The following is a 27,306-nucleotide window of genomic DNA, read 5'->3' on the forward strand; positions in this document are numbered from 1 at the left end:
TGCGACCAGATTATAGCCAAGTTGAATTACCCGCAGCTTTTAAAATAGTGAATGGAAAGTAGAAAAACTTTATAGTAAACGATGATGTTAATTCCTTCGATTCTAATTTAGTGGATGTATACTGTAGAATATGATTAAAATTGAATGTTACAGTTAATCATAATTGAACTGATGCATTTTCTGACGTAGTACCGTGAGACTATGATAAAAAGATTGCGACGAAGTTATAACTGAGTTGGTATAGCTGTTAAAGTAATCGATGCAAAATAGTAAAATTTTACTGAAAACAATGACCTTAATTCCTTTGATTCTAACTTAATTGATACATAGAATAGAGTATGATTAAAACTGTATGGTTAGAGTAAACTATTGTAATTAAACTGCTGGATTATCGAATTACTGTAAGAAGCGAATTGGAATACCTGTTAAAATAGTAGATGTAAAAATAGCAAAATCTCACTGAAAACAATAACATCGATTTTCCTCAATGCTGTATTGATTTAATTGATATTTAGAACATGATTGAAACTGCACGACTAGAGTAGAATATAATTGAACTACTGATTTATCGACTTACTGTAATAAGCGAACTGGAATAGTTGTTAAAGTAGTAAATGTCAAAATAGCAAAATTTTACTTAAAACAATAATATTGATTTTCCTCTACACTGATTTATTTGATATATAGAACATGATTAAAATTGCTCGATTAGAGTAGATTATAATCAAACTGCTATTTATAATTATAATTTACCGACTAAATGCAACAACCGAGTAGGAATAGCTGTTAAAGTATGCTTAGAAGATGTAAAAAAAGCGAAACATTATAGTAAACAATCATGTCAAATTCCATCGATTCGAATTTAATTGATGTAGAGATATAATTAATTGAAAGTGTACTATTACAGTTTATTACAATTGAATTGATGACTTGCCGACTTACTATAATAACCGAATTGGAATATCTGTTAAAGTGGTAGATGTCAATATTGCAAAATTTCACTGAAAACAATGATGTCAATTTCCCTCGATACAGATTTAGTTGATATATATAGAACGTATTTAAAACCTCGCGATTATAGTAGATTGTAATAGAAATGATACATTTTACCCACGTAGTACCGTGAGAAGATTGCAAATAGATTGCGACCTGGTTATAACCGAGTTGGAATAGAGATAAAATAATCGATGTAAAATATCGTGATAACAATTGCCTTCGATTCTAGTTTAATCGACGCATTTGTCGACTTTGTCAAACGATTGTAAGTAGATTGCTACCATATGTATCACCGAGTTGGAATAGGGGCAACATGGCTGATGTAAAATAGCAAAACTTTACTCCGTAAACAATAATTTCAATTTCTTTCCATTCTAATTTAACGGATACATTTTGCCGACTTGTTAAATTCGTATCGGTCGATGATGGCCTGATTAAAAGTTATAACCCAGTTAGGATAGACTAGTTAAGTAGCACTTGTGGTATTATATGGCCATGAATAAGATTGAAGCTTAATTGATAATCATTCCGACTCCGATTACCACTCTTGTTGTTATACGTATGTAAATAAACAATTTAAGACATGTAGAAAAAGGTCTCCTCTTCATGACATCATTCTTGCCAAGTCGAAAGTACTGGTTTCCTTCCATCGCTAGTTAAAGCATGGATTGTATCGACATGATCAGCAGCTGTCAAGAAATACATTTTTCCGAACCAAGTCTATTTTGCATGATAATAATGAGAATGAAAGATCAAAATTTAAGGCGCAACAAAAGCATTCATATCAATGGGCCCGTTATTGCATTTCTTATTTCCTATTGATTCCTTCCTACTTTTCAAATGGTTATTGTCCATGATTGAAAAAAGATTTGTCTACATTAGGACGCATCTGTTGGTTGGGTGTGATTTTAGCCGAATGGGTGACTGATGGAAGGCATCCTTTGCTTCGAAGATAAATCAATTTATACTATGGGTATTTCAATAAGACAAGAAAGCGGTTGGATTCAATCGCCACCAAATTCAATTATCTTTGTAGGTGTAATTAGATAGATTGTTGCTTGTTTAGGACAACCAGACAAAGAAATGAATTACTGATGTGAGGAAAGCATAACTACTGATACCCCTAGAGTGAAAAATTGCTTTTTGAGAATAGAATTGTATTGATCCTTGATTGTCAATTAAATTGGACCAAAAGTGAACAAAAAAGTGTTGAAATGGAAGAAGAATAGCCGATAGTCTATCAACAGAAAATCAGCGTATGGAGCGTATATAGGATAATCCATTAACGCCAAAATTGATCGCAATCATCATGATTCATTTTCTAAACATGACGACAGCTAATAGCGTTGAACATCGGCCATCATATCGCCTTGAAATTCAACGATAATCAACCTGTCCAATCGGTCATAATCAATTGCATTAGGGTGGCTCTAAACATAATATGTTATCCATTAAAAAAGGCAATCACTCCGATTAGGCATCATCAGATTTATTCTCAAAGAATCGATCAATCATGTCTATGACGTCAGTTCGCAATCAATACAAAAGCTTTCATTTTAAAGTAAAACCGGCAACCAATGGATAATGATGAAAGGGGATGTAAATAAAACAGATAGATAATTAGTTTGCGTTCAAGTTATTCGCAATCTTGGATAGATTATCGAGTGAGAAAACTTCCTGGTTATTGTTTCAAGCAATCAAATCGATTGTTGATTAAATAGACAAGAACAAATACTCCTTCATTATCATCTGATCATATTAGAACAGTTCAAAGTTGAAAGAAAGAAAGAGCATTGGAAAAGAGACAAAAAAAGAAAACAAAACCCGTGTGCGCGTTGCGGCATTGGCCTGGGGTTACGTAATTTCATTGAAGGAATGGAGATACTAGTTATTATCACTAAGTGAAAAGAGAGATTTTTAATTTATTTCGTCATATTGCAAGTACTCAAAAGGTTAGAATAAATAATTTATACCATCATATTGTTCAGCATCATTTGAAAAGGTGAGAGAAAGAGACGGTAAGTGAACAAAAAAAAATTTTCAATTCCGTCCAAATTACAATTCTGCGTATTTTTCACTCATTTATCCTTCTTTGCCAAAGTAGGACGACATCATGGCTCAATCAGTTCATTTCTGCTTGATGGTAGCAATAGGCTTATTGATGGCAACATCTAGTAGCGCTATTAACTCCACTTATTTCATGTATCATAATTATACAAGTATGACAGCTTTGCTGCAAGATCTCAACCAGAAATATTCTCATTTAACCAAATTGTACAGCATTGGTAAATCGGTCGATGGACGCGATCTTAACGTCTTGGCCATTAGTGCTAATCCTGATCGACATGTACCGGGCCAGCCTGAATTTAAATATGTCGGCAATATGCATGGCAATGAAGTGATTGGTCGTGAACTGTTATTATATTTGTCTGTCCATTTATTGGAAAGTTATGGTACCGATAATGAAATTACTTGGTTGTTAGATAATACTCGAATTCACATTTTGCCTTCTATGAATCCTGACGGTTTCGAAATGTCCTATGAAGGCAATTGTACTGGTGTTCTTGGACGATATAATCGCAATGGTGTAGATCTCAATCGTAATTTCCCCGATCAGTATATTCCAGTGAAAAATCTATCCCATCCATTACAGCCAGAAACAATTGCTGTCATGCAATGGATACAAAGTTTACCATTTGTTTTATCAGCTAATCTTCACGGTGGAACGGTTGTTACTGTCTATCCTTATGATAATCTACCATCCAATTATACCGATCGAACCACGTATAATCGATGTCCTGATGATGAACTCTATCGTACCATTAGCAAAATTTATTCCTATGCGCATCCTACCATGCATATCGGCATGCCCAACTGCACTGTGAATGATACCGAGTATTTCAAAGACGGCATTATTAATGGCGCCGCATGGTATGCTATTCAAGGAAGCATGCAAGATTATAATTACTTGCAATCCAATTGCTTTGAAACCACGATCGAAGTATCGTGTTGCAAATATCCAACTAGTGACCAATTACCTCAATTTTGGCAGCGTAATCAAAAATCATTGATTCAATATATTAAAGCAGTTCATATGGGAGTCAAAGGCTTTGTCCTTGATTCTCAAGGCAAGCCAATTTCCAATGCTACCATTACCGTCCGTGGCAACTCTCATACAGTCATCTCGGCTAAAGATGGCGATTATTGGAGGCTGTTAGTGCAAGGAAAGCATACTATCGATGTGACTGCTTCTGGCTATGTTAAAACTACTCAATTAATTGAACTTTCCAGTAATAGCGAGGTGACAGTCGTCAATTTTACTCTACAAGCCGTCACAGCAACACAAGCAACTGTTCCAGTGACTGCTTCAACTGGACAGGGTTTTACCATCCAGTCCAATCTCTATCTTATAGCTTTACTTTTGACCTCTTTAGTCGGTTTTATTTTCTAGTTTAGTGCCATTGCTTCCGAGTAGCCTGCTAGTAGAATGACTCACTTTGCATTGTAGTTAATCTCTTGCTATTTTCCTTCTCTTGATTTTCAGTCATTGGTTAAGTAAAAATGGAATGTATAAATTGCGTTGAAAAAATGTTTGTCTTAATTGTACTGTAGTTGGATTCAATTCCGTGCTAATTTCTCATCTCTATGAGTTTTCTTAGTGTATCCTTCTACACAGGTTCATTTTATTTAATTAAGTTGTTATTCTTGCTGGTGTCAAGAACTACTGATGACTGTTGATCTTCTACTTAAATATAATGAAATTGATCCCATTTCTTCTTATTGCCTTCGCTTTTAATTTATCATGTTAAACTTCTTGACCTAATGGCGTCAATCATCTGACGGCAATGAGTCAGCTCTACTCAGGCACTTTAGGTGATGCACTTTTTCATCGATTGTTCGTTATCCTTATGGTTTTAAGCGTAGTTTAACTCTTTATGTAGGAAATTCTACTTCTCTACTTGATAAGCGTAGATAGATTAGTTATGTCGTATTTAATTGAACTACAAAACCTCCTTTAGTGATAGCTTTAGGCATTTTCTTGCTTCTGGCGATTACACTGTCATGATGTCCTTCTGCGAGTATCATAGTGCTGTTTCTGCTCATTTGTCATCATCCATGATCGGTTGTATACTTCTACCAGACGATTTTTTAAGCTAATAAAATTCGATAGCTATGACTTTATGCAAGTGGGAAATGTTTGTGAGAATTTTTGTGATTGATGGGGTAGTTTTCAAGCCTAGATAAACGACGCTGTCAGGGCTAGTAACGCAACTTATGAAGTAATCATTTATAGATAGATACTTCCGTATATTGGAGAATTTTTGAACTGAAAAAAAAATCGCTAGCTACGACGCAATGGATAGGGAAGTATCGAAGGAAAGTTTATCGGACGGCTAGTTTGAAAGACTAATTAAACTACTCGTAAGCTATCGCGATTAGCCAGTAATTAATTAAGGAGATGTGTAAAGAAATCTTTGATACTGGAGGATTTTTGAAGCTATGGTAACAAGAAACGATGGCAATAAACTCACTAGGAAAGAAAGGAAAAACCTGCCCAAAATCAGTATATGAGACGGCCAGTTTTGAAGCCTAAGAAAACTATTGCTATCATGATTGGCCAGTAGAGTGATCAGCTGAAGAAGATGGATTGATTATGACATACCAAGACTGCCATTTATGAAGAAGATTACTAGAACGGCAGACTAAATTGCTATCGGGTTTTTCTTTGCCTAGGTAGACTGACTTTAACAGATTTTGCTGAAATTTGATTTATTAATTATTTATACTTAAATTTTACCTTATACTGTCAATGAATAATCGAGGAGAATCGTTTATTTTAAATACTTTACGGAAATGAGCCACCCTAAGTATGTAAACTAGGATTAATCCAAGTTGAAAGCCATCCTTGAGAGAAAATATTTGTATTCATGCTTTTCTGTAGTAAAGGAAGTTTCTGCTTTAACTGCAAGTAGATTAAATATCCCAGTCTGGAAAGTCGTGCAAGAGATCAGCACAAGTAATGGATCCCCTCCCCTCCACTCGTGATACTTGCTTACTTGTGATATGTACTGTAGACTATTTCACTATGTTGTGCTACATTAATTACCTTCATTCGAAAAGAAGAGGAACGATTTTGGCAGACTAAAGGATTGATCAAAATTTTGAATGCCTTCATAGGAAGAACATTCTGAACACATGACCTACAGTAAAGCAAGTTACATTATGAACTAGACTAAATAGCCAGCTTTAAAAAGCTAATAAGACGTCCATACAATTTACAAATCCTGTATTGCCATTTGAAAAGAAAGAGAAATTAACTATTTAAGCAGTCGAACAAATTGATTAATTAATTGGGCCGCTTTCAACAGAAAAACATTTTATACTTTTGACGAACATCGGGTTTTCTTTTGCGTATGTAGAGTGCGATTGATTATAAACTAACTACTAAAAAAAATACCATGGATTAATCCAAACTTAAATTAAATGTAATCATTGGAAGAACATTTTGTATTTATGACCTCTTACTGTGAAGTATGTTATTTCTAGGGATTAACATTTTTAATAGCTACATTGCAGTTGACTAGATAGTCAGTCTGTAAAATCCATGCAAGGCAACTTCTTGAGTTACATTGCAATCACGATCAATACTACCCTTCAAAATGAAAACAAATCGCAACGGCAAATAAATAGATTATGGCTATCGAGTGCTTCCACTACGATCAAGCGCGCCTTTGATGCTATCATTGCAAGAATATCTTCATGAAATTAGTATTCATGACCCTGTACAGTTCAACACGTTTATTCTTTTATTTACAAGACAATAGTCTTTCGCTTTGCCCTTCCTTCCAGAAGTGCTATGATTAATGTTAATATTTGATCTGTGTATTTTTCTATCTAATTAATAACGAGATCATCATTCAATTGCTTTATGAAAATGATGGCGCTACCATCCCTGCTGCGCTCAATGAATAACTCATTGATGGTTAGCAATCACTTAAGTTACAATGAGAGGAGTGATTGAATTAAGTGAAAATAAATGCCAATTGAATACTCTACTTTTTCTTGACAGCCAAATCACTATTGTCTCTAGCTGAAAAAAATAAAAACTGCAACAAGACTGGTTTTGATTAAGATCTTCTCTACGAGTAGACGCAATCCTATGGCGCTCAAAAGGAACGATTTTATGGCCATTTCCCAAGCAAACGATTGATATACAGCTCTACATAAAATTATATACAAATAATGCATGATAATCATGAATTGTTCATCACTTTTTAAATATCTCCACTCCTTCATCAAGACATCAACATTAGGTAAACAGCTGATAATTTGGACTTTATTCGAACGGACTATCCATCGAGCTAATAAGCTACACATGATGAAAACGTTTTCTCCTTCAATAACGCATGATTAGCTCATTAGTGAACACAATCAGTAAAATTGATCTTATTATGAAAATTATTCCATGCGTTATTCTACTCAAGTATTTGGCTAGGCATGATGATGACTCAATGTGATAATTGGTATCCAAAATAAACAATTTCAATTGCTAGAGTAGGGTAAATAACAACAGAAAGAAAACATCGGCGAGATGGATTACTTTCAGCGATGACTCGTGGCCATGTTGATTCAATATGAAATAAGTCCATTTTTTTCCCTACTATTCGTTAAATTAATTGTAGAATAGCGCCTTGGTTTGCATTAATAATGAGTCGGTAGACTAGGCCAATGTCTTTCAGATCATGTTTATATTGCCTATGGATGAATACCGCTAATTAGGCTTAGTATTTTTTAATATTTGGATTGATCCCACTATTAAAATAAAAGAGGACTGAGAAAAAAACGTACAAAAATTGCTGCATTAAGGAAACTATAATGATATGATATGTTCAGTATTGTAGAAGTAAGTAATCATAATTTAACAATTGTAGGTACACGTAAATTAGATGACTTTATAATATTTAATATTAATATATAGTGGTCTGTAACACGTAATATTTCAAGCTAAGAAGGTTTCGTCATTCGCTCTGGCCTTGACTAGAAGCTGTAAATGAATGAGTAAAGTCGAACATAGTGATTATGAAATCAATGCGGTTTTTAAAAGCAGCGATATATCATTAAATTACTACGACAGGGATTAAGAAATTCAAAAACTGCTTACATATACTCGTATAAAGAAAAAGAGAATGCAAGCAAATAAGTTTTGGCACAGATACTAGCCCTCTTTTTCAAGTTTAATAGGGGTTCGCCAACTGCTATAGCTAGGATTAGAAACTGTGAATTGAGGAGCAGTTGAGAATAATAATTAGGAAATCAACATGAGTTACTAAATGTGACATTAGATCAGTAAATTTAAAACAGGAATTGAGTGTTGCAATAATTGCTCAGACGGAGGAAATAATAATTAATAAGAGAATGCTAGTAAATCAGTTTGCGTGAATATAAACCACAAGGTGTTTGTTTCAAATTTAAATTTTCATAACCTGCTATGACTCGGGTTAGAAAATGTAGCGATATGAGCAAAATAGGGGATAATAATTGAGAAATCATCACAGTTTTTGAAAGTTGCACCAGATCAGTAAAATCGCTACATCAGCGACTAATTAATATAAAAATTACTTAGATGAAGAAGATGACAATCAACGAATAGAAGGGCATAAATTTTGGCATGGATACCAGCTCTCTATAGCAGGTTTAAATCAAAAAGGCTTCGCTATCTACCATAGCTAGGATTAGAAACTATGAATAAATAAGCAAAGTTAAGGGTAACTCTTAGAAAAATCAGTGCGGCTTTTTTATATTTCACTAGACCAGAAAAATTACTGCCATAGAAAGGAGTGACGCAAAAATTAATTAGATGAAGGAATTAGTGATCAGAGGATGGAATCAAACAGATTTTAGTATAAACGTTAACTCTCTATTTCAAGTTTTATATGGGTTTCGTCGTCATCTGCAGTCGGTTTGGATTAGAAATGAGAAATCAGTGAGCTACGTCGAGGGTAATAATGACGAAATTAGTGTGGCTTGAGTGTAGAAAAGGCTAACTTTTCAATTTCATTCATAGTGTAGTAATTGGTAATTTAATATCGTCTAATAATGATGCTAAATATTTTAAATCTATTTAACTAGCTTAATCTATTAGCATTATGCTATAACATAATTTGTAGACAAAACAGTCATTTTTCCAATCACATAAGAAATGGCAATTTTTTTGACTCCATTTAGCACTAAATCCGCAAATTTACTGCAGTTGATGAGAGTACAAACGGAGCCTATTTTGACTAATGTTTGAAATATTGCCACTAGTAATAGACTCCGAAAAAGACCAAATTGGAAGTTTTTCCCGTCATGGTTCACTAAATGTGAACAATAAAAATAGTTTAAAATATACATACATTAGGTATTGAAAGGTTTATAACAGAATTTCGCCCTGTAGCAATATTCCATCAATTATAATAGATTACTGATCGTTTAAAAAATCAAGTAAAATTGGCAGTGGTAGCTCTGAATTTTATTCAGTATAATATATTGTGCAGTATATGTTCTCGTTCATTTGAACGAGAACTCAACTAGTAATAATAATGCACCTTTAGTATAAATTATCACTTTTAATAATCTTACTCTATATTCCAAATATTACATGATGAAAAGTAGCCATTGCAATAAGCTTATTATTATCGATATCAAGAGTGATCAATATCATCTTAATAATGCTAGCTGACTATCCATCTTAAACGTTTCTTGAGGAAAGATAACTATTGCATTGCTTTGGTTGATATTGATAAAAGAAATGGCCAGCATTACTTATATCTTAATCACGTAGATTTACCATAAAATTTCAACGTGACTTAATAAAGGTAGCCATTGCATAAAATACTTCTACACTAGATGGGACTTGAAATTGATTCTAATTAGTTTTAAAGAAAACTATCTAGCATCTAATATAGGTGCAGAGTGCTTCTCTAATAATTTTTCCTAACATGCTGAGATTTTTTACTTTTACTACCGTGGTATCACATTCTCTCCATTGATTTAGTTATTCTTTCGGTAATTTTCACTTTTGACATACAACAGTTTAGATACAATTTTGAAATAAACCCGGCATTACGATCAAAAGTTACGAAACGAGAAGTTATACAATATTTAACAAGTAAGAGAAGTATTTGGATCGCTTGATTTTGGATCCATTTTGTCTTTATAGAATATACGTATGCTGTAGCATAACGTATAAAATGAGTTATTAATCAATCTCACTTTAACGTGTGCGTATTTTACAACTAAATCTCATCGAAAATAAATAAATAGGCTTAAAGTTATCCAATATTTTAATAAAGTACGAAAAACATTGCGACCGATTTGATTTCAGATATGTTTTATCTTATTGCAATATATGAAACATAAGGTGTAAGTTGCTTGGGATTCGGATGATTCTAGACTTAACCGTCCAGTTACTAGATGTAGATTACTAAATAGACTGGTATTGAAAACAAATGGATGCTCGAAATTATCCAATATTTTAACAAAGTACGAACAGTATTACTACCGATCTGATTTTGGATATGCTTTGTCTTGTTATAACGTAGGTAACTAATATAAGGCGCATTGAGTTAGAATAATTCTAGACTTAATAGTCCGGTCACTAGAGGTAGATCATTGAAATATACTGGTATTAAAACAAAAAGTTGTTGTACGGCACTACATGAAATAGAAGTAATTTCTCAATTTTGACTTCAATTACTATCATTTAAAGATTCCACTGTATAATGCTCTCAGATGAAATCATAAATGACCATCTGGCAATGGTAGTTAGCTGGAAGAGAAACCACCTCGAAAATACCGCGGTATCTTTAAAACTGTCATACTGCTTTTAAGTTAGTATCTTGTCTACGCTGCATAAGATTGCAAGTACGATCTATGAACTAGCAAATCTCTTGAGAGGGTTGAGCAAATGAGTAACTTCTAATCCTATTAGCTAATATGTATACATGACAGACAATAATCATTATTTTAATTAATCTGTATTGATCTGCAATAGGTTCCAATACGACACCATATACGAATATCTTGGAACTAGTTAAGATTGCGTAAAAATATCTAATATTGAAGCGTTTCCAGGATTTAGGTTAGCATTAAATTATCGCGTCTGATCGTTGTAAATTATCTTCAGGTTAAGTGAAGGCTTAGTGTATTTTTTCCTTCCTACTGCTCAAAATAAACTCTATATGCTATAACAGAATTAACATTACGAAAATCTATATTTCACTTATTATTTAAATTAATCAAGCTTCTCAATCCACATATACCACGAAAGAATTCGTGATAATTAGACTGCCTTACTCATTGAAAAACTGCAAGTATCTAACAAATTGTACAAGTCTATTCGTCGACTTTATAGGAGATTGATCTTTAAATTAATGCGTGACTGAGTTGAATAGTTACAATAACCTAATTAAGAATATGACGTTAATAAATCTATTATACGTTCGTAAGATGGTTATGAATGACAGAACTTATAATAGAATTGAAATCCTAATTAAAATTAATAAAAGTTCTCTTATCATCTATGGGCGGCTATGATTAAATTATACAAAAATATATAAGAAACGAAGGCAATAAAATTTGTCGTATACATTATAAGATACAATAATCCTTTATTGATCTAGAAGAGCCACTCTACGCGTATATCTATCGCAGAAACTGATTTCCGATTCAATTTAGAATAGATAGGAAATAAGATCACGTCTCGTATTATTTAAGTTGATAATATTGTACATTATTAAAAATATTTTTAATTATTAATAAATATCATTCAATTTCTTTATTATAATTCTTTTATAGATTATCCTATTACAGGTTAATTTTTACTTTATAGGATTGACAGAACTCGATAATAAACGCGTTTTGACAATCAAGCATTTAGTAGGATGATGGAGGATCATTGAAGATTGAACGCAATGATACAATATTAATGGATATTAAATAGAATATTAATCATTCTAGATGGTTACTAAATTTTGTAGATATTCGCAGTAGAAATTTAAGAATTGGATGTAGGCGAAGGCGATCGTATGGCTGGTGAACGAGAACGAGAGCGAGAACGAGAATGCGATGATAATCGTTTAGAAACTGAACCTGACCTATCACTACGACCTCGATCTGGAGGCGATAGGATATTTCTAATTTTATCTTCTTGTACCTTTTGCTTTAAATTTTCTGCCTTTTGTTGAAAGCGATCTCCTTCCTTTGCAGTATTTGCTCCCAGTACTAATTCACTGTAATATACATTCATTGGTGCAAAGTGAATCAATATTAAAATTTTATCTGAATCAAATTTTATGATATAAATCCATATCAATTTTAAAGTATTCTATAGTGTTTCCTTCGTACCTAAAGTTAATTTCTCCATCACCATCCTTATCCAATTCATCTAATAATTGCTCAAGTTCTTCTTCTCGTAATGGCACATTTGTTCTCTATTAATAATATTTTAATATTATTTCATTATATTATGCTATTTGACAAAGTGAAGAAAAAGGAATGACTACCAAGCTTGAACAAGTCCATGTATGGCACAAGTATTTCAGCTAATGTTAAAATTTTACTGCCATAAATTAGCAACTATTCCGTTATACTGTACATATACAATTGTGAAGAGTGCTAAACTATATCAGCAGTATAAGGTACATGATCCTATATCATAACTAGTGAATAAAGAATGCACATGTTGGATTACAGCCTTACCCTAATTCCAGTTCTAAATTCGTCTCTTGTAATACTCATACTTTTATCTTTATCGAGTGCAAAAAAGAAATCGATTAATCTCATCTTCTGATCTGTAATATATTCACGAAGTATTTGCATAGGGCGTCGTTTAGGTTGGCCTTTTCTTCCTAACTGCGCACCACCACCGCCATAGATAAATTTAAGATCTGGATGAGTTTCTTTCATGCTTTTCATTACTTCTTCGCAGTGCTCATCGACTTGAACATTCTATGGGATAACAAAATACATATGCTAAGAATAGACGTAAAAGATATATCGATAAATTCTATAAATAATTAATTTGTCTATTTAGGGTCAAAGTTGAAGCAATGCTATTCTATAGGTTATACTAACAAATAATTGGATTTCTCGCAGAGCTGAGCCGAGGTTCATCTTTATAAAAGTTAATACTGGAAAACATTCAATTGGATTGTAACTGATCTGTAGATAGAGCATAAAATGAAATTTATCGAGTGAGCAATTCAGTAATTTTTCGTGTCATTCTATCTTACGATGACCGTAGAGATGCTATTGCATATTCACATTTAATTTACGGATCGTTTACTATCATTAGAAAAATATCAAGGACTAACTTTTAGTATTTCTAAAGTCTCATTTACGGCTAATCCTTCTGCAAGTCCTACTATACCCGGTGTGAAGATTCGATTATTGCTATAATTATGATAATAAAAGAAATTTTCAACCCATTTATGACATTCTAAAGAATAGACAGTATACTATAGAATAGAACATAAAATTGTATCTTTACCTTAGATCGAGTTCTAGCAACACGTTATTGTGTTTCAAGGCATCACCCATAGCAATTGCACCTTCGTCTGCAAATCCATTCCACGATAAATCCAACTTCTTCAGTGATACATTATTCTAAAAATAACGAAACCGTCGAACAAAATAAGCGAAATCAATTTTCGTACACTAAAGTATTAATTAAAGCATACTACGAAAAAATATTAATAAAATTAGAGTTATCTAGTTTTCAAAATTAATGAAATTGCAAAGAACCTTTAAACTGACTGCAATAGCAATAGCGCCCGTTCTACGAAATGCGTTCCAACTTAGATCAAGATTTTCAATTGAAGAATTAAAACCAATAGCAGGCCCTAAAGTTGTTCCAGCCTTTTCATCAAATTTGTTTTTACTTAGATTGAATGTGATTAATCTTGTATTCGCCTTAAAAGTTCACAAAGATGATAGCTATTAAAATGCTGTTAAATTTAGTATCCAACATACACTATATTCACTCTAATATTCGTAATCGATATTACTGGCAATGTATTATTGATACTACTAAGTAGCAGTAAAGCTTTAAGAATAATAAGGTAATAAGTCAATGACGTGAAATAATAAAATCTAAAAGTATAAATTACCCTGAATGCATCAGCAAACTCTGAAGCAAGTTGCAGATCGAATTCGTTGTTGCTTATGTTAAGGTCTAATAAAGTCGCATTTTGTTGTAACATTTCTGCTATAGCTAATCCACTTTTATAACTTAAACGGTTACCAGCCATATTCTAGTTAAGCAAAAATAATTACTCCGTTAAGCCTATCACGATGCTATTAGTGAAGCAGTATGAAAATTGCATGTGAATTAGCTAAAGGCTTACTTATTCTATACTTACTAAATGTGTTAAGTAGCAGTTTTCTTTCATCATCTCAGCAATTGCACAACCACCTTCATCTCCAATCCAATTGTCGGCGAGATTAACTTTAAGTATACTAGTGTTAGACTATAGAATAGGGATCAAAGTAGTAATTTATTAGCTCGAATAAAAAAAGTAATCGAAACTTCATTTATAACTCTTGATTTATGATTCTATATTAATTGCGTATATCTGATGACAAACCACTAGAGTTATGGCTATCGCCTTTGCTCCTGCAGCACCTAAGCCATGATGCTTTAGATCAACTTCTGTCAAGTGTAAATTTCTACTAAAGAAGGAGACTGGCGTCACTTTCATTAGACGGCATGCTTCAATATAAGTTTTTCTCCCTGTATCATCATAATTGCCTTTCGATTCTAGGTTTAAGGAAATAAAAAACTTATTGGTGACTTAGCCAGTCAATATGATGGTAAACAAAATGTTAAGTAATTTTATCCTTGGACAGGAAATCCCCAAATTTAGATACTGTATTGATCGTATTCATAGTGAAAAAAGGATCAGTGGCCGTGTTAATAAAGTTTTAGATTAATTGTTATGATTATGCTTCGACTTTTAAGCCCATAAAGACATACATTCGATTAAACCCGACATGTTACTAAAATTTGCTTCCTTACATAGGGCAAGTCTCATATTAATAATACCTTATACGAATATGCGCGATCATCTTTATCAATAGACGTACCTTCTACTTCTAAATCAGTTTCCCATCCAGAATCATCGATATCAAGTGAATCGTCATCATCTTCTACAGCAAGATGGGCTTCAACATCGTGTTCGTCATCCGTGGATTCATTAAAATTCTGTTTCATTGAAAATACATCAAATACGTCAATAACACCACTTGTGTTTAATTACATTGAATGCCAATGACAATTTATATTTTGAAGTACAGTACTAGTATCTTGAAAATATTCACTAACAACACTAATCATCGCTTTTTGCAGCATATTATAATAAGCGCAGTCAAAGTTACCAGCTAATTCAATAGCCTTTCGTTTTTCATGACTGAAAATGAGTTCAACGAATAATATTCCGAAAGACACGATAGGAAAATAATCAAACTATATCGTCAAGTTTCACTTTTTAAAAGTACACGCTCACTTTTGATTGCCGACCAGACGGGCTATCTTCTTCATTTGATATTTGTAAATGTGTAGTGCGAAAGCTATGTAGTGAAGATTTCGCCGACATCTTGACACCAAGTAATTAATTATAACTGCTGTTGTTGTCATGGCAACAAAGGTCATTCGCATATGCACTGTTTATCAGGTTATTGGATTTATATGAAAGCGCAAGACTGGTTTAAATTAATTATCTTTTAATTCAACTTAAGTACGGAGGCGGTATGACTTATTATATTCCTGTCGATGCTAAAAACATGATAACGAAGACAGTTTTCACAAGAATACACGTACTGTATAATGCAACCATTATATCGTGTTGAGTAATTCAAGAAAGATATAATTAAATATTATTTTTATTGATTTAACAATGGTACCGCTACATAAATGGTCGATAGAACTGAAGACATCTTGTCTTGTACTAGTTTATTTGATCATTTGATCGTGTAATATTATAATACAATAATACGATTATAGCAATTATTAATATCATTACTACGCCATAACAACTTTATACAAATGCAATATATCTCATGTAAAAAATGAAATAGATAAATAAAAGTCTTACATTCATATTTCTATAGCTACTAGTAGTATTCACATATTAGATAAGATTATCTAGCGTGGACAAAACAAGAGTAGCAAATTTCGTACTCGCTATGACTTTATCTCTTCGATAGAGAAATGTGGTATAACTCTGCATAGTAGAACTATAAGAATCCTAAGAATAAAACTAAATAAAAATCAGTTCTATACATTTTATTCAACGTTATCCTCGACGATCATGAAGATACTGGGATCCACAAAAAATCCACGAAAGAAAGTCTATTACACGTCTTCCTCGGAATCTGTATCCATTACTAAAATATCGCCGACCTATAAAATTCATTATAAAGTGGCTTTATTATCAATCATTTGACAGTAACTACTTTAAGAATTCAGAACGCGTAAACATATCATGCCTTATCGGTAGGATTCGGAATAGAGGTAACTGATCCAGCGTAGAATACAGATTTTATCTACAAAGTTAAAGACGATATGCAATATAGCAATACAATTATATTGTTATCAATTTACAACATTTTGCAATAAATGAGGTTCAGGCAATGTTCAGTTTACAACCTTTTTATGAGGTGGTGTTCCAGGGATAAATGCATCACCATCGGAATCTACATCTTTTCATGGTCATAAGCACATTGCAAAAAATGTAAACGTAAAGATGTGGTAATAGTTTTGTCAGTTATAGATTACATCATTAAGACTGGCTCACCTTCTTCTTCATTGCTTTTCTGAGTTATCTGAGCTAAGTGTGCAGATGAACTGATAAAGAATTAAGACATGAGTATTTTTCTAGTTTTTGAATTGTAAGGGTCTAGTGGAAAATTTAGTAGCCGGGTACGTCTCTTTTTACCGTTTATCCTGCGTCGCTGAATCATCTTCAAGATTTGATTTTTCTAAGATAGAGTCTTCGATAATGTGACAATGGGAATCGTCTAGGTTGGTTGTCTATGATTTAAGATTAATAGTCCAAGCAATATAAATAATGTGTCGTTCATTGCCGTACAAAATCTGTACTGCTACCTACATTTTGATGAAAAGCATTGCTCCTTTGCGATGGGGTATCGGTATCAACTAAGCTAGCCAATACGAAATCAGCTGTAAATGTATTCTCTTTCGCGATATGAAACATGATTGGCCTACCGTGTATTACAAATCATTAGCTATAGCCTCTATTTACATCATTATCAGCATAGTAAGAACAAGAATTATCGCTATCTATTGCCTAGAAAAGTAACTCATACTTTCCAGCCGATTCAAAGTGCATGGAAATAGGCTGGCCGGTATATTCGCCAAAACTAACAATGGCCTTTTGGAATATTAAAATACATCGGTACGATTACGATAGTTATATTCGATATTAAAGATAACATTTATTTTAATTCATTGTAATATATATGGAGATAATATCTCATCTAATACATCTCTTGCAAGATCTTACACGGAATTCTTTTAGGCAGAAAGTAATGTCACCTTCCGTCTTGACATCGTAAGATAAGAATTCATGGGTAGCCAGATTCATTTCTGTATATAGCATTTTAATTAATTCTACGCAGGGAAATAATTAGTAACAAAAATTTCACTGCTTGGAACATACTTTCATAGCTCATTACTAATAACCAATGTAAAGGAATATAAAGTACCTGCTTGATCTTCAACATAGTTCTTAATGATAATATTTTCTTTCGTAGCAACAAGTGTAATTTCTTCTTGCGAAGCGTGGAAGTTACATATAGTATTGCTGAATATCCTTTTGTGATTAAGTCATAGTTAATCCGTTATTGAACTGAAATACTCGCTAAAAATTTGTTGGATTTAACTATCAACTGGATTATCAATTCTTATATTTATGAATAGGTCATACTTGGGCAGCGAAACGATTGCATTCGGGCAGTCGTCTTTTGTAAACATTGCTTCCAAGCTTTCGCAATCTTGTAAAAGGAGATCGAAAGCTTTTCTTATTCCTAGGTACAGGTTAATAAAAGTTATGAAATAATATCAATCGTAGTGTTTAGTAATAAAAGTATTACACCGCAGTCCTATCTTGTAACTAACCGAAACGACATTCTAGTAAAAATTTTAGACGATTTTCATTTCCATCTAGAGTAATCGAGCAGCTGTTTACATTTTTATCCGTACTTGATGATCTGAAGATATTCAGGCAAGGCTATTTTCGTTGTACGGTCAACAAAGAAATCAACATGTCAGTTTTTATTACCGAATTGTCTTGTGTGCAGTGCTTCAGCATGACTAACGATATATTAATTTAGTGCATTTACCTTCATATTGATTTTGCACTTTAAAATGCTGTCACTGCCACCAGAGTCTGATTCTCGAACGCGAAAAGTTGAAAAGAAGCGCGATTTGAATTCCATTCGGGAATAAGCGGAACGGGATGAGTTTACTGTTCGTAAATCGATCTGCAAGAGATCATTGTTTGGTTTTACTCATTTTGCCACGGTACCACTATTATTGTCAAAGTATTTTTATAAATAAATAAATTTACATACGCCATTTTCATTAATCTGGACATAGAGTTCGTCTCCAACTTTAGATAGACATTGAATAGCTTTACCAAAAACTACATGATAAGAATTGCTCTTTAGATTACAGAACATTGTTAAAATCTGAGTATTGTACGTATGATTTATCTATCTTGCATACTGCGCGGGCTTTACTGCTCGCTCGCACACGTATTGAAGTCACTGATTGATCATTTGCATAATGACCGTAAAAATATTCCTGTGTAAGAAATGGGGTAACAGCTAACACTAATCTATGATAACTTACATATCAGTAATACCGTATATAACAGAACTGTTGCTGCTGTTGTGCATCTAATTCATTCAATACCGTACTGTGCAAGTTGATTGATTATATATTGGACTAAGGCAGCACAATTTCGTGTTTGGGGGAAAGATAATATTTCTCACCCTTAACTGATTTTCCAGGGATAACCGCAATAGCGGAGAATGCCATAGTATTCGACATTGTGCCTGCAGTTGGAGATATGAATGGGACAGCGATCAGTTTACTCAGATATCAATTACTGTACTTATCAGTGAAATAAAGTTCATTTTCACACACCTCTACACAAATATCAACACAAGTAGTTGCTTCTTGGCCTTTTAATCCGTCTATTAAGAACGTCTCTACAAATTTACTCCACCATCATGGTCGCCATATACGCCGAAAAACTTGCCAATCACTGTGGATTATATCTTTCAAGCCAGCCAATGTTAGAAGTGGCTAGAATACAATTCGAGTCAGTGACTGAATTTGGTAGGCAATGGCAGAATTTCAAGGGCAATCATTCACAGTGAAATGACCTAGAATAGAGTGGCAGTCTAAGCTTAACTATTGCTATAAAATATGCTAGAACTGAATGATATCCTAAAGTAAGCTTGAATTGGTTATGAAATAAACTGGAATTGAATGAAGGTCTAACCTTGAATTTGTTACGAAATGAGCTGAATTGACTGGCAGTCTATGCTTGAATTTGCGATGAAATGGGCACAGTGAAATGGCCGAGAATAAAATGATAGTCTGAAATTGAATTTTGCTATAAAATACGCTAGAATTGAATGACAACCCAAGGTGAGTTTGAATTAGCTATGAAATTGACTGGAATTGAATGATAGTCTAACCTTGAATTGGCTACGAAATAGGCTGGATTGATTGGCAGTCTATGCTTGAACTTGTAGTGAAATGGACTGGAATGGAATGGCAATGAACTAGGCTGGAATTGAATGGCAGTCAGTACTTGAAATTGCAGTGAAATGGGCTGGATTGGAATAGCGGTCGATGCTTGAATTGGCTATGAAATGGACTGGAGTGGAATAGCAGTCTAAGCTTGAATTTGCGGCCAATGGCGATCACTGCCGGTCAAGCTGAAATGGAAAGTAAGAAGTTTGTGGTTACTATGGATATGAAATGACCGATCATGTTCGTTCTTGCATACCGCAACCTGAGGCTGCAAGGCAAACGAAATACAGTACAGTATAGTACCGGTACTGGTCTACTGTCTAGTGGTAGTTAATACCGTACAGTACAGCACTGTCATGGAGCTGCAGATATCGTACTGTACTGTACACTGTACACTGTACAGTTCGTGGTTGGAGTACTGTACTGTACCAGTACTTCAGCATTCAACGGATTGCTTTGACGTTCAAAATGGCTGGAAGCGATATTCAAGTTGGTGAGGAGAAGCACAATCATGCTGTCAGAGGAAGACGGAAATCGGGACGCGTTTGGAAAGAGCAACATGCCAGGTAGAATACTTCGTTAATCTTGATGTGAATTTGAACTTTATTGGGAAAGGAGACGGTACATTAGGTAGCATAGCACTTGAGCAGCTCAAGCTTGTAAGATGCACTTTACTACTGGAAGTGTGCAGCGGATTTTTACCTGGACGATATGGGGATTACATGTAATAGAATCCGATGTTGGTATAGGGATGGAAAGAAGATTGCATGACGGTCAATTTCTAAATAATTTGTGGCAATGTAGAGATAGAATTTAGTATTGTACTCGTAGACTTGATGCAAAGTGATATTATAACAGGTAGTGCACAGATACTAGTACGAAAGCGATGCATTTTTCATCTGTGTGATAGTAGTATAAAGATGGAGACAACATTTCCTCTCGATCTGTTCCTAAAGAATAGGTCGTAGTGTAGAGATAGGGTTTAGTCTCGTGTAGATTTGATGTAAAGTGGCCTACTGTACGTGATAGCTTCGTTGCTCGCCATACCTTTAAAATGGATAGCTTAGAGTAAGAGGGATGGAAGGGAGTACTGGATAACTCAAATTTGAGCGCATACTCATTATACGATAAAATCTCAACAGGAGCAACGCAAAAATGAATGTCAAGCCCTTGCGTTCATCCTGGAAGGCGAAAATGAATAAGAAATTAACTAACCAATCCATTAAAGATTTTGAGAGAGAGCTTAAAGATACCGACCGAAAAGCAAAGGAAGTAAGTTCATGAACTAGTAACTGACATTTAAATCATTCCAATGTAACAGCTATATGATTGATAAAGCTCGTTAGCGTCATAAGCTAATTAAATCAATCGTTCCTCTGGCAAAATTTTCTGATTGATTATATTTGTCATCCAATATCTGGATTTCAAATCAATTCCCTCCAGCATTGAACTGAAACCATTCAACAGGAATCCTAGCTATTCTCTCAGTTTATCTTGCGTAGTGATCAGAATTTTAGTGTGGCAGCTAGCTGCTCTTTACAAGTAATCGCTATCATAAGCTACATACGTATATGTTATCAGTTACTATCGTTTGCGGATGCATATAAGAAACTGGGAACCAATCTTTTGAATATATAGTATGGAAATATATATATATATATACTGTGCGTGTATATAGCTACTAGTGGTCTATTTCTGGTACAGCGTATCAGTTCATATCAGTACAGACTCCTCAAACCTTAGCTATTTAATACATTCCAAATATAACAGAGGCAGTCATTTTGCTGTCCAGTTGGTCGAGATGAATACTACGTTGAATAGACAGTAGTCACGACTATGATAACTACGGAACATATTCTAATCTAGGAGAAAAGACTAATCATGGAGGCCAGGAAAAAGCTCAAGGAAGAAAATGCTAGAAAGGCAGAAATCGTGCAAGTGGTAAATAGACTATATTTTGTAAAATTTACAGCAACTATATCCATCGTTTTGCAATACTGTAGATAATTCATTATCACAGAAATACTATAAATTATGTCATTGCTTGAAAGAATGTGATATGTATCTTATAAAGTAACCTTTATTTCATTGAATAATAGATTACTAAATCCAGCACACTGAAGAAAATGAAGAAAAAACATTTAAAAACTATCAGAATGGGATAAATAGATATTTTACTATTAGAATAACATACGATTTACTTAATCAGTGCAATGTACATAACAGTGTAAAGCACCCTGATTATCCGTTATTGTTACGATTGGGCAACAATGTCTTTGGATATTTATATAAAGTATGTGAAAATTGATGAGGATTTTTTAGATATTATATACAATTGTAAAAGATAATAGTATGACAATCATGGCAGTCAATATAATACGTTTTTATAAGACTCATTCCTTATCATGGCTGTCGTAATGCTCCACTAACTTTGAATAAACCACATGTGATACACCTGTAATTAGTGTTTGATTTAAAAATTCTAATACTAATTGCACGATAGGCCATTTTGCATCGCTGATATCATGATTACCGTTGGCCATCCATGTTTGCAACAATACAATCATTTCTATCGGGAAAATTTTGATGATATCTCTCGCTGGAGGGAGATCATCGATGCAATGAATATGCCTAGATTTAAAACTATCAACAACGCCATTTACATCTGGTTGCATAGTATGAAATACTTTGCCTATCCATTCACAATAGGACTGTAGAGCTGACTTTTGGTCATTTTTGTTCACAATATTGTTAGCATAATCAATCATTACCTTCCAAGGAATTTCTTCCCACTTTTGCTGATAGAATAATACTAAGGTAGCAACGAGAACTTTCTCTAGTGTATTCATTGCTATGCTAGGGATAGAGAGGTTTAACTTAGAGCATATATCTTTAACGATAGCGTCAATAAATGATGTTATATTATCAGGACGTGTATAACTTGCTTCAACATTACTATTCCGAATTGGACTGGAGCCAATCTGATCAGCTGGTATGAGTTGGACATGTAGATCTTGAGTCAGAGATAGATCATGCTCTCTAGCCAGCCATGTATCCTGTAAACTTATTAATATAGATTTTTGACAACTTCTGGACAAGAGTTCGAAGGCTGCTTTAAAGACACCTTGAATACTATAAAACCATACACCATTGGAGGTCCCACGGATGCCTTTGATGCTTATATTATCCATGGTTAACTTAGTTGCTAGACCCTCTTTTGCATAATTTGAATGAACTCGAGGTAAATTCTCTGTTCTGATGCTGGATGATTTTAATACATCAGCACCCAAGTATAATGGAATACATTGGCTGTCTTCTATCAACATCGTACTTACATATTGATATTTTATCAAGTAGATTACGCGAAGCTGCAGAGTACCTACATCGATTGTTGCTAAACTAATTCTATTCATAGCAGAGCGTTCAATGTCTGCTAGGGAATGAGTAAAAATTTGTAACTCTTTCTCTTCCAGATGTGCCACTATTGGTCAGTCGGTCTCGCCTTGAATCTTCAATATACAGTACACTATGCAGCACGGGCGTGGGTATACATAACTTACTCTCGAATTAATTCTTACAAGGCTTGTAGGGCCTTGTAGATATTATTAAGTGCAACAACTTTCAACTATGCTTATCATTATTCCATCCAGTTAGCAATAGCCTCGCTCTCTAGCAATCTACAACCTGTATTTTCTATAGAATTTGGACTTCTAAACTACAGCACAGTAGTGTTTTGAATTAACCTATCGTCGATGTTGATTGATTCAAAGCTCACTGTATAGTCGTCGAGAATCCAAAGTCAGTAAAAGAACAAGCAGCAATTGTCAATTTGTCACTGCAGTTATTAACAATTATCTAACATGCAGTACTCGATTTACTGCAGAAGTCCATCCTTCTGGACTGCTGTACACAGGGACTAGTCTGGAGAACGGTTCGGTTCGGTTCAATACCTTTACGATCTACTATATATCAGGGACTAAAAGGAGAGACGGCGTAATACCGTACTGTACTGTACTGTACGCTAATGCCACAAGCACTTGCGCAGTTGGAGGTCCCTAACTGATTAGAGTCTCTGTCTGTTTACTGTGTTCAGGGCCCCCACTTTACCTTTCTAATACGCTCGGTTTCCTAGACAATCATGGCGAGACTAGCGGTCGTAGGCCTTAAGGAGCTTTTACAAGTTATTGCAGAGAACAAGAGCCGTTACACGACAATTTTTGTCAAATATTACGGAGATTATGATGATCATGGCCTTAGTTGGTGTCCAGATTGTGTAAAAGGTAAGTTACATGCTAATACTGGAGGATCGAAGCTTTTGCAGGCATGTTACAGTGAATGACAGTATTCTTAACATGTTCTAGTCAAATAGATCGTGGCTTGGTTGAAATATTGCTCTCCACTCAAATTGAACTCTGTGTACGATAATTAGATTAAACTATTAGTCACATTGCTATAGGAAGTCGTTGCTATTCTATCGCTCCACAGTAAGCTTTACTTTAAGTATATAAATGATATTTTACAGAACTAATTAGCTAATTATCTTACTCGAAATACTGCACTCTCTTACTATTCTTCTCCATCCAAAGTCATACTAATAACTCACTAATAGCACTCATTTTTGAGTAGGACAGAGATTTAGTAGTCCTTGACTGTACGTATCATAGTGCAAACGCATTCAGTAGCTTTATCTTATTGATGAATTGAACTTCATTACATGATCAGTTAAAAACGTATTTCGACAAAGTAACCTTGTCTATCAATGCCATCATAAATTTGTATGTTGATTTCGTACTATAGAGCTTCGTCATTTGTTAAAGGGTATCGAAATTAAGCTGTATCTGTAAATAGTATGACGCTAATTTTGTCATCAGTTAAAGGATATCAAAATTAAGCTGTATCTGTAAATAGTATTATACCGAACAGGTGCTTTACTTGTAAGCATGATCTGTTCTACTGACCAGAGGACAAAGTAGAGTACATTGCTCTTCTGAGTTCTTCTAGCAGCTGCCACTCTAGTGGCGGCCTAGAAATACACTTCTATGCTAATTTAACTTAGGATCGCGACTACTACTACGAAAAATGATTGACAATAATTAATTACAATATTAGACGTTGTACAAATCGAAATAAATGATACTAATGACTATGTTTGGTAAATACATTCCATTTAGCTGAACCCATTATCGACAAAATTTTCAGTGAACTGAAGGATAACGTGCTGTTAGTTTCCTGTGCTGTTGGAGACCGACCAAAGTACAGTATTAAACTTTCAATTTTTATAATGGCTTTTAACTTAATCCATAGATATGTAGTCACATACACGAGACATTTAAAAGTTTTTAATCAATGATTCTTTCAACGTTAATTGAAGAGGGTAATGTAACACAGAATTCGACGTCAATGTGTATCATGCGTCAGCGTTAACATCAATTTATATATGAACATTAATTGTTATCATGATTAAGGTGGAAAGATCAAGAGAATGAATTTAGAAAACATGAAATCATTCAGCTGAAGTCTATTCCAACCTTAATCGAATGGGGAACTGTAAGATATTTTACTTGAATTAATAAAATAAAATACATGGAGATGAACTAACAAACAACGCCGTGATTGCACAGTTATATTACATTATGACAATAGTAAGTAACAGTCCGTCGATTTTAAGCGTTAATTCCTTCACTTAATTCTGCACATGAAAAGTATGGTAAAAAATTAACGATAGATGAATAATTTCGTTCAGTGTTACAGACAATTTGTAATTGCTATAGCATATCCATAGAATGTATGACATTAATGCCGCATAAAATAAGACAGTAATTACAAATGCATAGGTATTTTGTTTACATGAAGTCGTTATGAGGTCAATATAAAATGAAGGGATTAGAAAGATCCCGTATAACCTAAAGTAGTTTAATTTCAAGTTTTCATTTATTTTACAGGATCGTACGGTAATTGAAGAAGATTGTCGAGATGAAAGCCTAGTTAAACAGTTTTTTCGATTAAAGTAGTTTCTTGCAAGGTCCTGGTTATGGCGATTTAAAAATTCAACTAGTCGTCTTATTTGGAACATAGTTAATTACATAGTTATTGCATAGCGTTATCATGAGTTGGCAATATCTTGTGCTTGTTCACGATTAATCTTCCTTACTGATATCTCCATGTTTCATTCTTGCGATGCTTTGCAAAACATCGTCAAATCTTGTCATTTTATCACGTTTACTTCTGTTAGTCATGGAAGTTATTTTAACAGGCCGTAGTAAGTCCTCTTCCGCATCGATATCATCGAATATATCAAAGCTACAATAACAAATACGGAGAGATCACGATTGCAATTTGGTATATCTGTTTATGTGACTAATATACTGCGCAAATACGTAAAGTACTATAATCGTTAATAAATGCGAGGCTACAAATCTACTGTATATTGATTGGACTGAGTATTAAAACAATCAATCACCGATATTGCTTATAATTTTCAATTTTATTGGCATAAAGTGCGTAACAGATACTGTCGCACCGTGGCCATTATTCAATCATAGCAATTTGTCGTACTGTTCGTTGTCTAGCATCTTCTGGTTTACTTTCAAGTACTGTATACCGTATAGTGATGACGTTTAGAAGTCAATCAGTAAAGTTTGATCCGAATAATACCTCAATAAACGTACAGTATTGTGATCGATAAGAGTTAAGACCAACGAATCTGTATTACTAGCATTGTTCTGTTAAGCCCAATTCATAGCAAATCTTACTGAGATAAAGAATCTCAATCTTACAAATAGAATCTTTCAAGCATGCTATACGAACATATCCTACCTACTGCTTTCTTGAATAGTTTGACTTTGGTGCCTGGCCTCTGTTATTAGCTTATTTTGGCCATGACTCTGATCAGGCTTAGGCTGCTTAGCATTTTGTTTAGGGCTCGGGTATCTACGGGTTAATTCTAATGTACCTTCCTTGTGTATTTTTTCGTATAAAGAGGCTATTTCGGTATCGTCCAAACCTTTCAAAGTTTCAGTCATTTTGATTAATTAACTGGTGGAGTACATTTTATCAAATCAATGCTTGCAAATATCCTAGAGTCAGCATTCCATGCAGTAGACAATCGTTGATGCTGTTCTATTTCAATGAGTTTAATTTATCTGCTTGCACTTTATTTCTCTTAATTACTTCAATGGCAGGTTCGCTATGGGGGCCAATAAAAAGGGTACCAAGTAGATCGGAATATTTGCTGGAGATTGTTGTATAAGCACTTGCATATAGTCTGTATGGCTATGTGTTGTACACTTGTAGTCTGTAGATTAATTAACGTACTGTACGCCGCGTCATTAATATTATCGAGCTTCGTGCAGTCCACTTGCCAGCTCTCGATCAGTTGCTCCTTCCGCCTTGAACTACAGAACTTCAATTCACAGAACACCTTGACAAAGATACCATAAAATCTTTAGGGTAACCTGAACATTTTAAATTATAAGTTGAAA

The 27,306-nt window shown here is 34.0% G+C and overlaps 7 protein-coding genes across 7 annotated transcripts; 3 read left to right on the forward strand and 4 right to left on the reverse strand.

Moving 5' to 3' along the window:
* Positions 1-3,175: 3,175 nt before the first annotated feature.
* On the forward strand, positions 3,176-4,614 carry TRIADDRAFT_36680 (expressed hypothetical protein). Its single transcript, XM_002117253.1, has one exon. It carries the CDS (start codon positions 3,197-3,199, stop codon positions 4,445-4,447), a length of 1,251 nt encoding a protein of 416 aa, XP_002117289.1. The 5' UTR covers positions 3,176-3,196; the 3' UTR covers positions 4,448-4,614.
* Positions 4,615-12,034: 7,420 nt separating this feature from the next.
* Positions 12,035-15,632, reverse strand: TRIADDRAFT_61310 (uncharacterized protein; the record flags this gene model as incomplete). The annotated part of the gene is made up of 11 exons (XM_002117304.1): positions 12,035-12,269; positions 12,385-12,470; positions 12,739-12,987; positions 13,353-13,431; positions 13,529-13,644; positions 13,795-13,950; positions 14,148-14,291; positions 14,400-14,507; positions 14,625-14,797; positions 15,124-15,241; positions 15,543-15,632. 11 exons carry the CDS (start codon positions 15,630-15,632, stop codon positions 12,035-12,037), a joined length of 1,554 nt encoding a protein of 517 aa, XP_002117340.1.
* A 699-nt stretch (positions 15,633-16,331) lies between these two features.
* On the reverse strand, positions 16,332-19,111 carry TRIADDRAFT_61311 (uncharacterized protein; the record flags this gene model as incomplete). The annotated part of the gene is made up of 12 exons (XM_002117305.1): positions 16,332-16,438; positions 16,833-16,882; positions 16,974-17,068; positions 17,148-17,259; positions 17,365-17,429; positions 17,562-17,668; positions 17,764-17,870; positions 17,985-18,084; positions 18,176-18,287; positions 18,400-18,540; positions 18,631-18,701; positions 19,054-19,111. The coding sequence occupies 12 exons, from the start codon at positions 19,109-19,111 to the stop codon at positions 16,332-16,334; spliced, it is 1,125 nt and encodes a 374-aa protein (XP_002117341.1).
* A 1,182-nt stretch (positions 19,112-20,293) lies between these two features.
* On the forward strand, positions 20,294-21,990 carry TRIADDRAFT_61312 (uncharacterized protein; the record flags this gene model as incomplete). Its single annotated transcript, XM_002117254.1, has 4 exons — positions 20,294-20,391; positions 20,968-21,097; positions 21,692-21,766; positions 21,925-21,990. The coding sequence occupies 4 exons, from the start codon at positions 20,294-20,296 to the stop codon at positions 21,988-21,990; spliced, it is 369 nt and encodes a 122-aa protein (XP_002117290.1).
* Positions 21,991-22,218: 228 nt separating this feature from the next.
* On the reverse strand, positions 22,219-23,238 carry TRIADDRAFT_61313 (uncharacterized protein; the record flags this gene model as incomplete). Its single annotated transcript, XM_002117306.1, has 1 exon — positions 22,219-23,238. One exon carries the CDS (start codon positions 23,236-23,238, stop codon positions 22,219-22,221), a length of 1,020 nt encoding a protein of 339 aa, XP_002117342.1.
* Positions 23,239-23,963: 725 nt separating this feature from the next.
* TRIADDRAFT_61314 (uncharacterized protein) lies at positions 23,964-25,390 on the forward strand (the record flags this gene model as incomplete). Its single annotated transcript, XM_002117255.1, has 3 exons — positions 23,964-24,105; positions 24,997-25,078; positions 25,291-25,390. 3 exons carry the CDS (start codon positions 23,964-23,966, stop codon positions 25,388-25,390), a joined length of 324 nt encoding a protein of 107 aa, XP_002117291.1.
* A 572-nt stretch (positions 25,391-25,962) lies between these two features.
* TRIADDRAFT_61315 (uncharacterized protein) lies at positions 25,963-26,847 on the reverse strand (the record flags this gene model as incomplete). Its single annotated transcript, XM_002117307.1, has 2 exons — positions 25,963-26,125; positions 26,642-26,847. The coding sequence occupies 2 exons, from the start codon at positions 26,845-26,847 to the stop codon at positions 25,963-25,965; spliced, it is 369 nt and encodes a 122-aa protein (XP_002117343.1).
* Positions 26,848-27,306: the final 459 nt, after the last annotated feature.

This window comes from Trichoplax adhaerens, genomic scaffold (genome assembly GCF_000150275.1).
Source record: "Trichoplax adhaerens TRIADscaffold_23 genomic scaffold, whole genome shotgun sequence".
Classification (NCBI taxonomy): domain Eukaryota; kingdom Metazoa; phylum Placozoa; class Uniplacotomia; order Trichoplacea; family Trichoplacidae; genus Trichoplax; species Trichoplax adhaerens.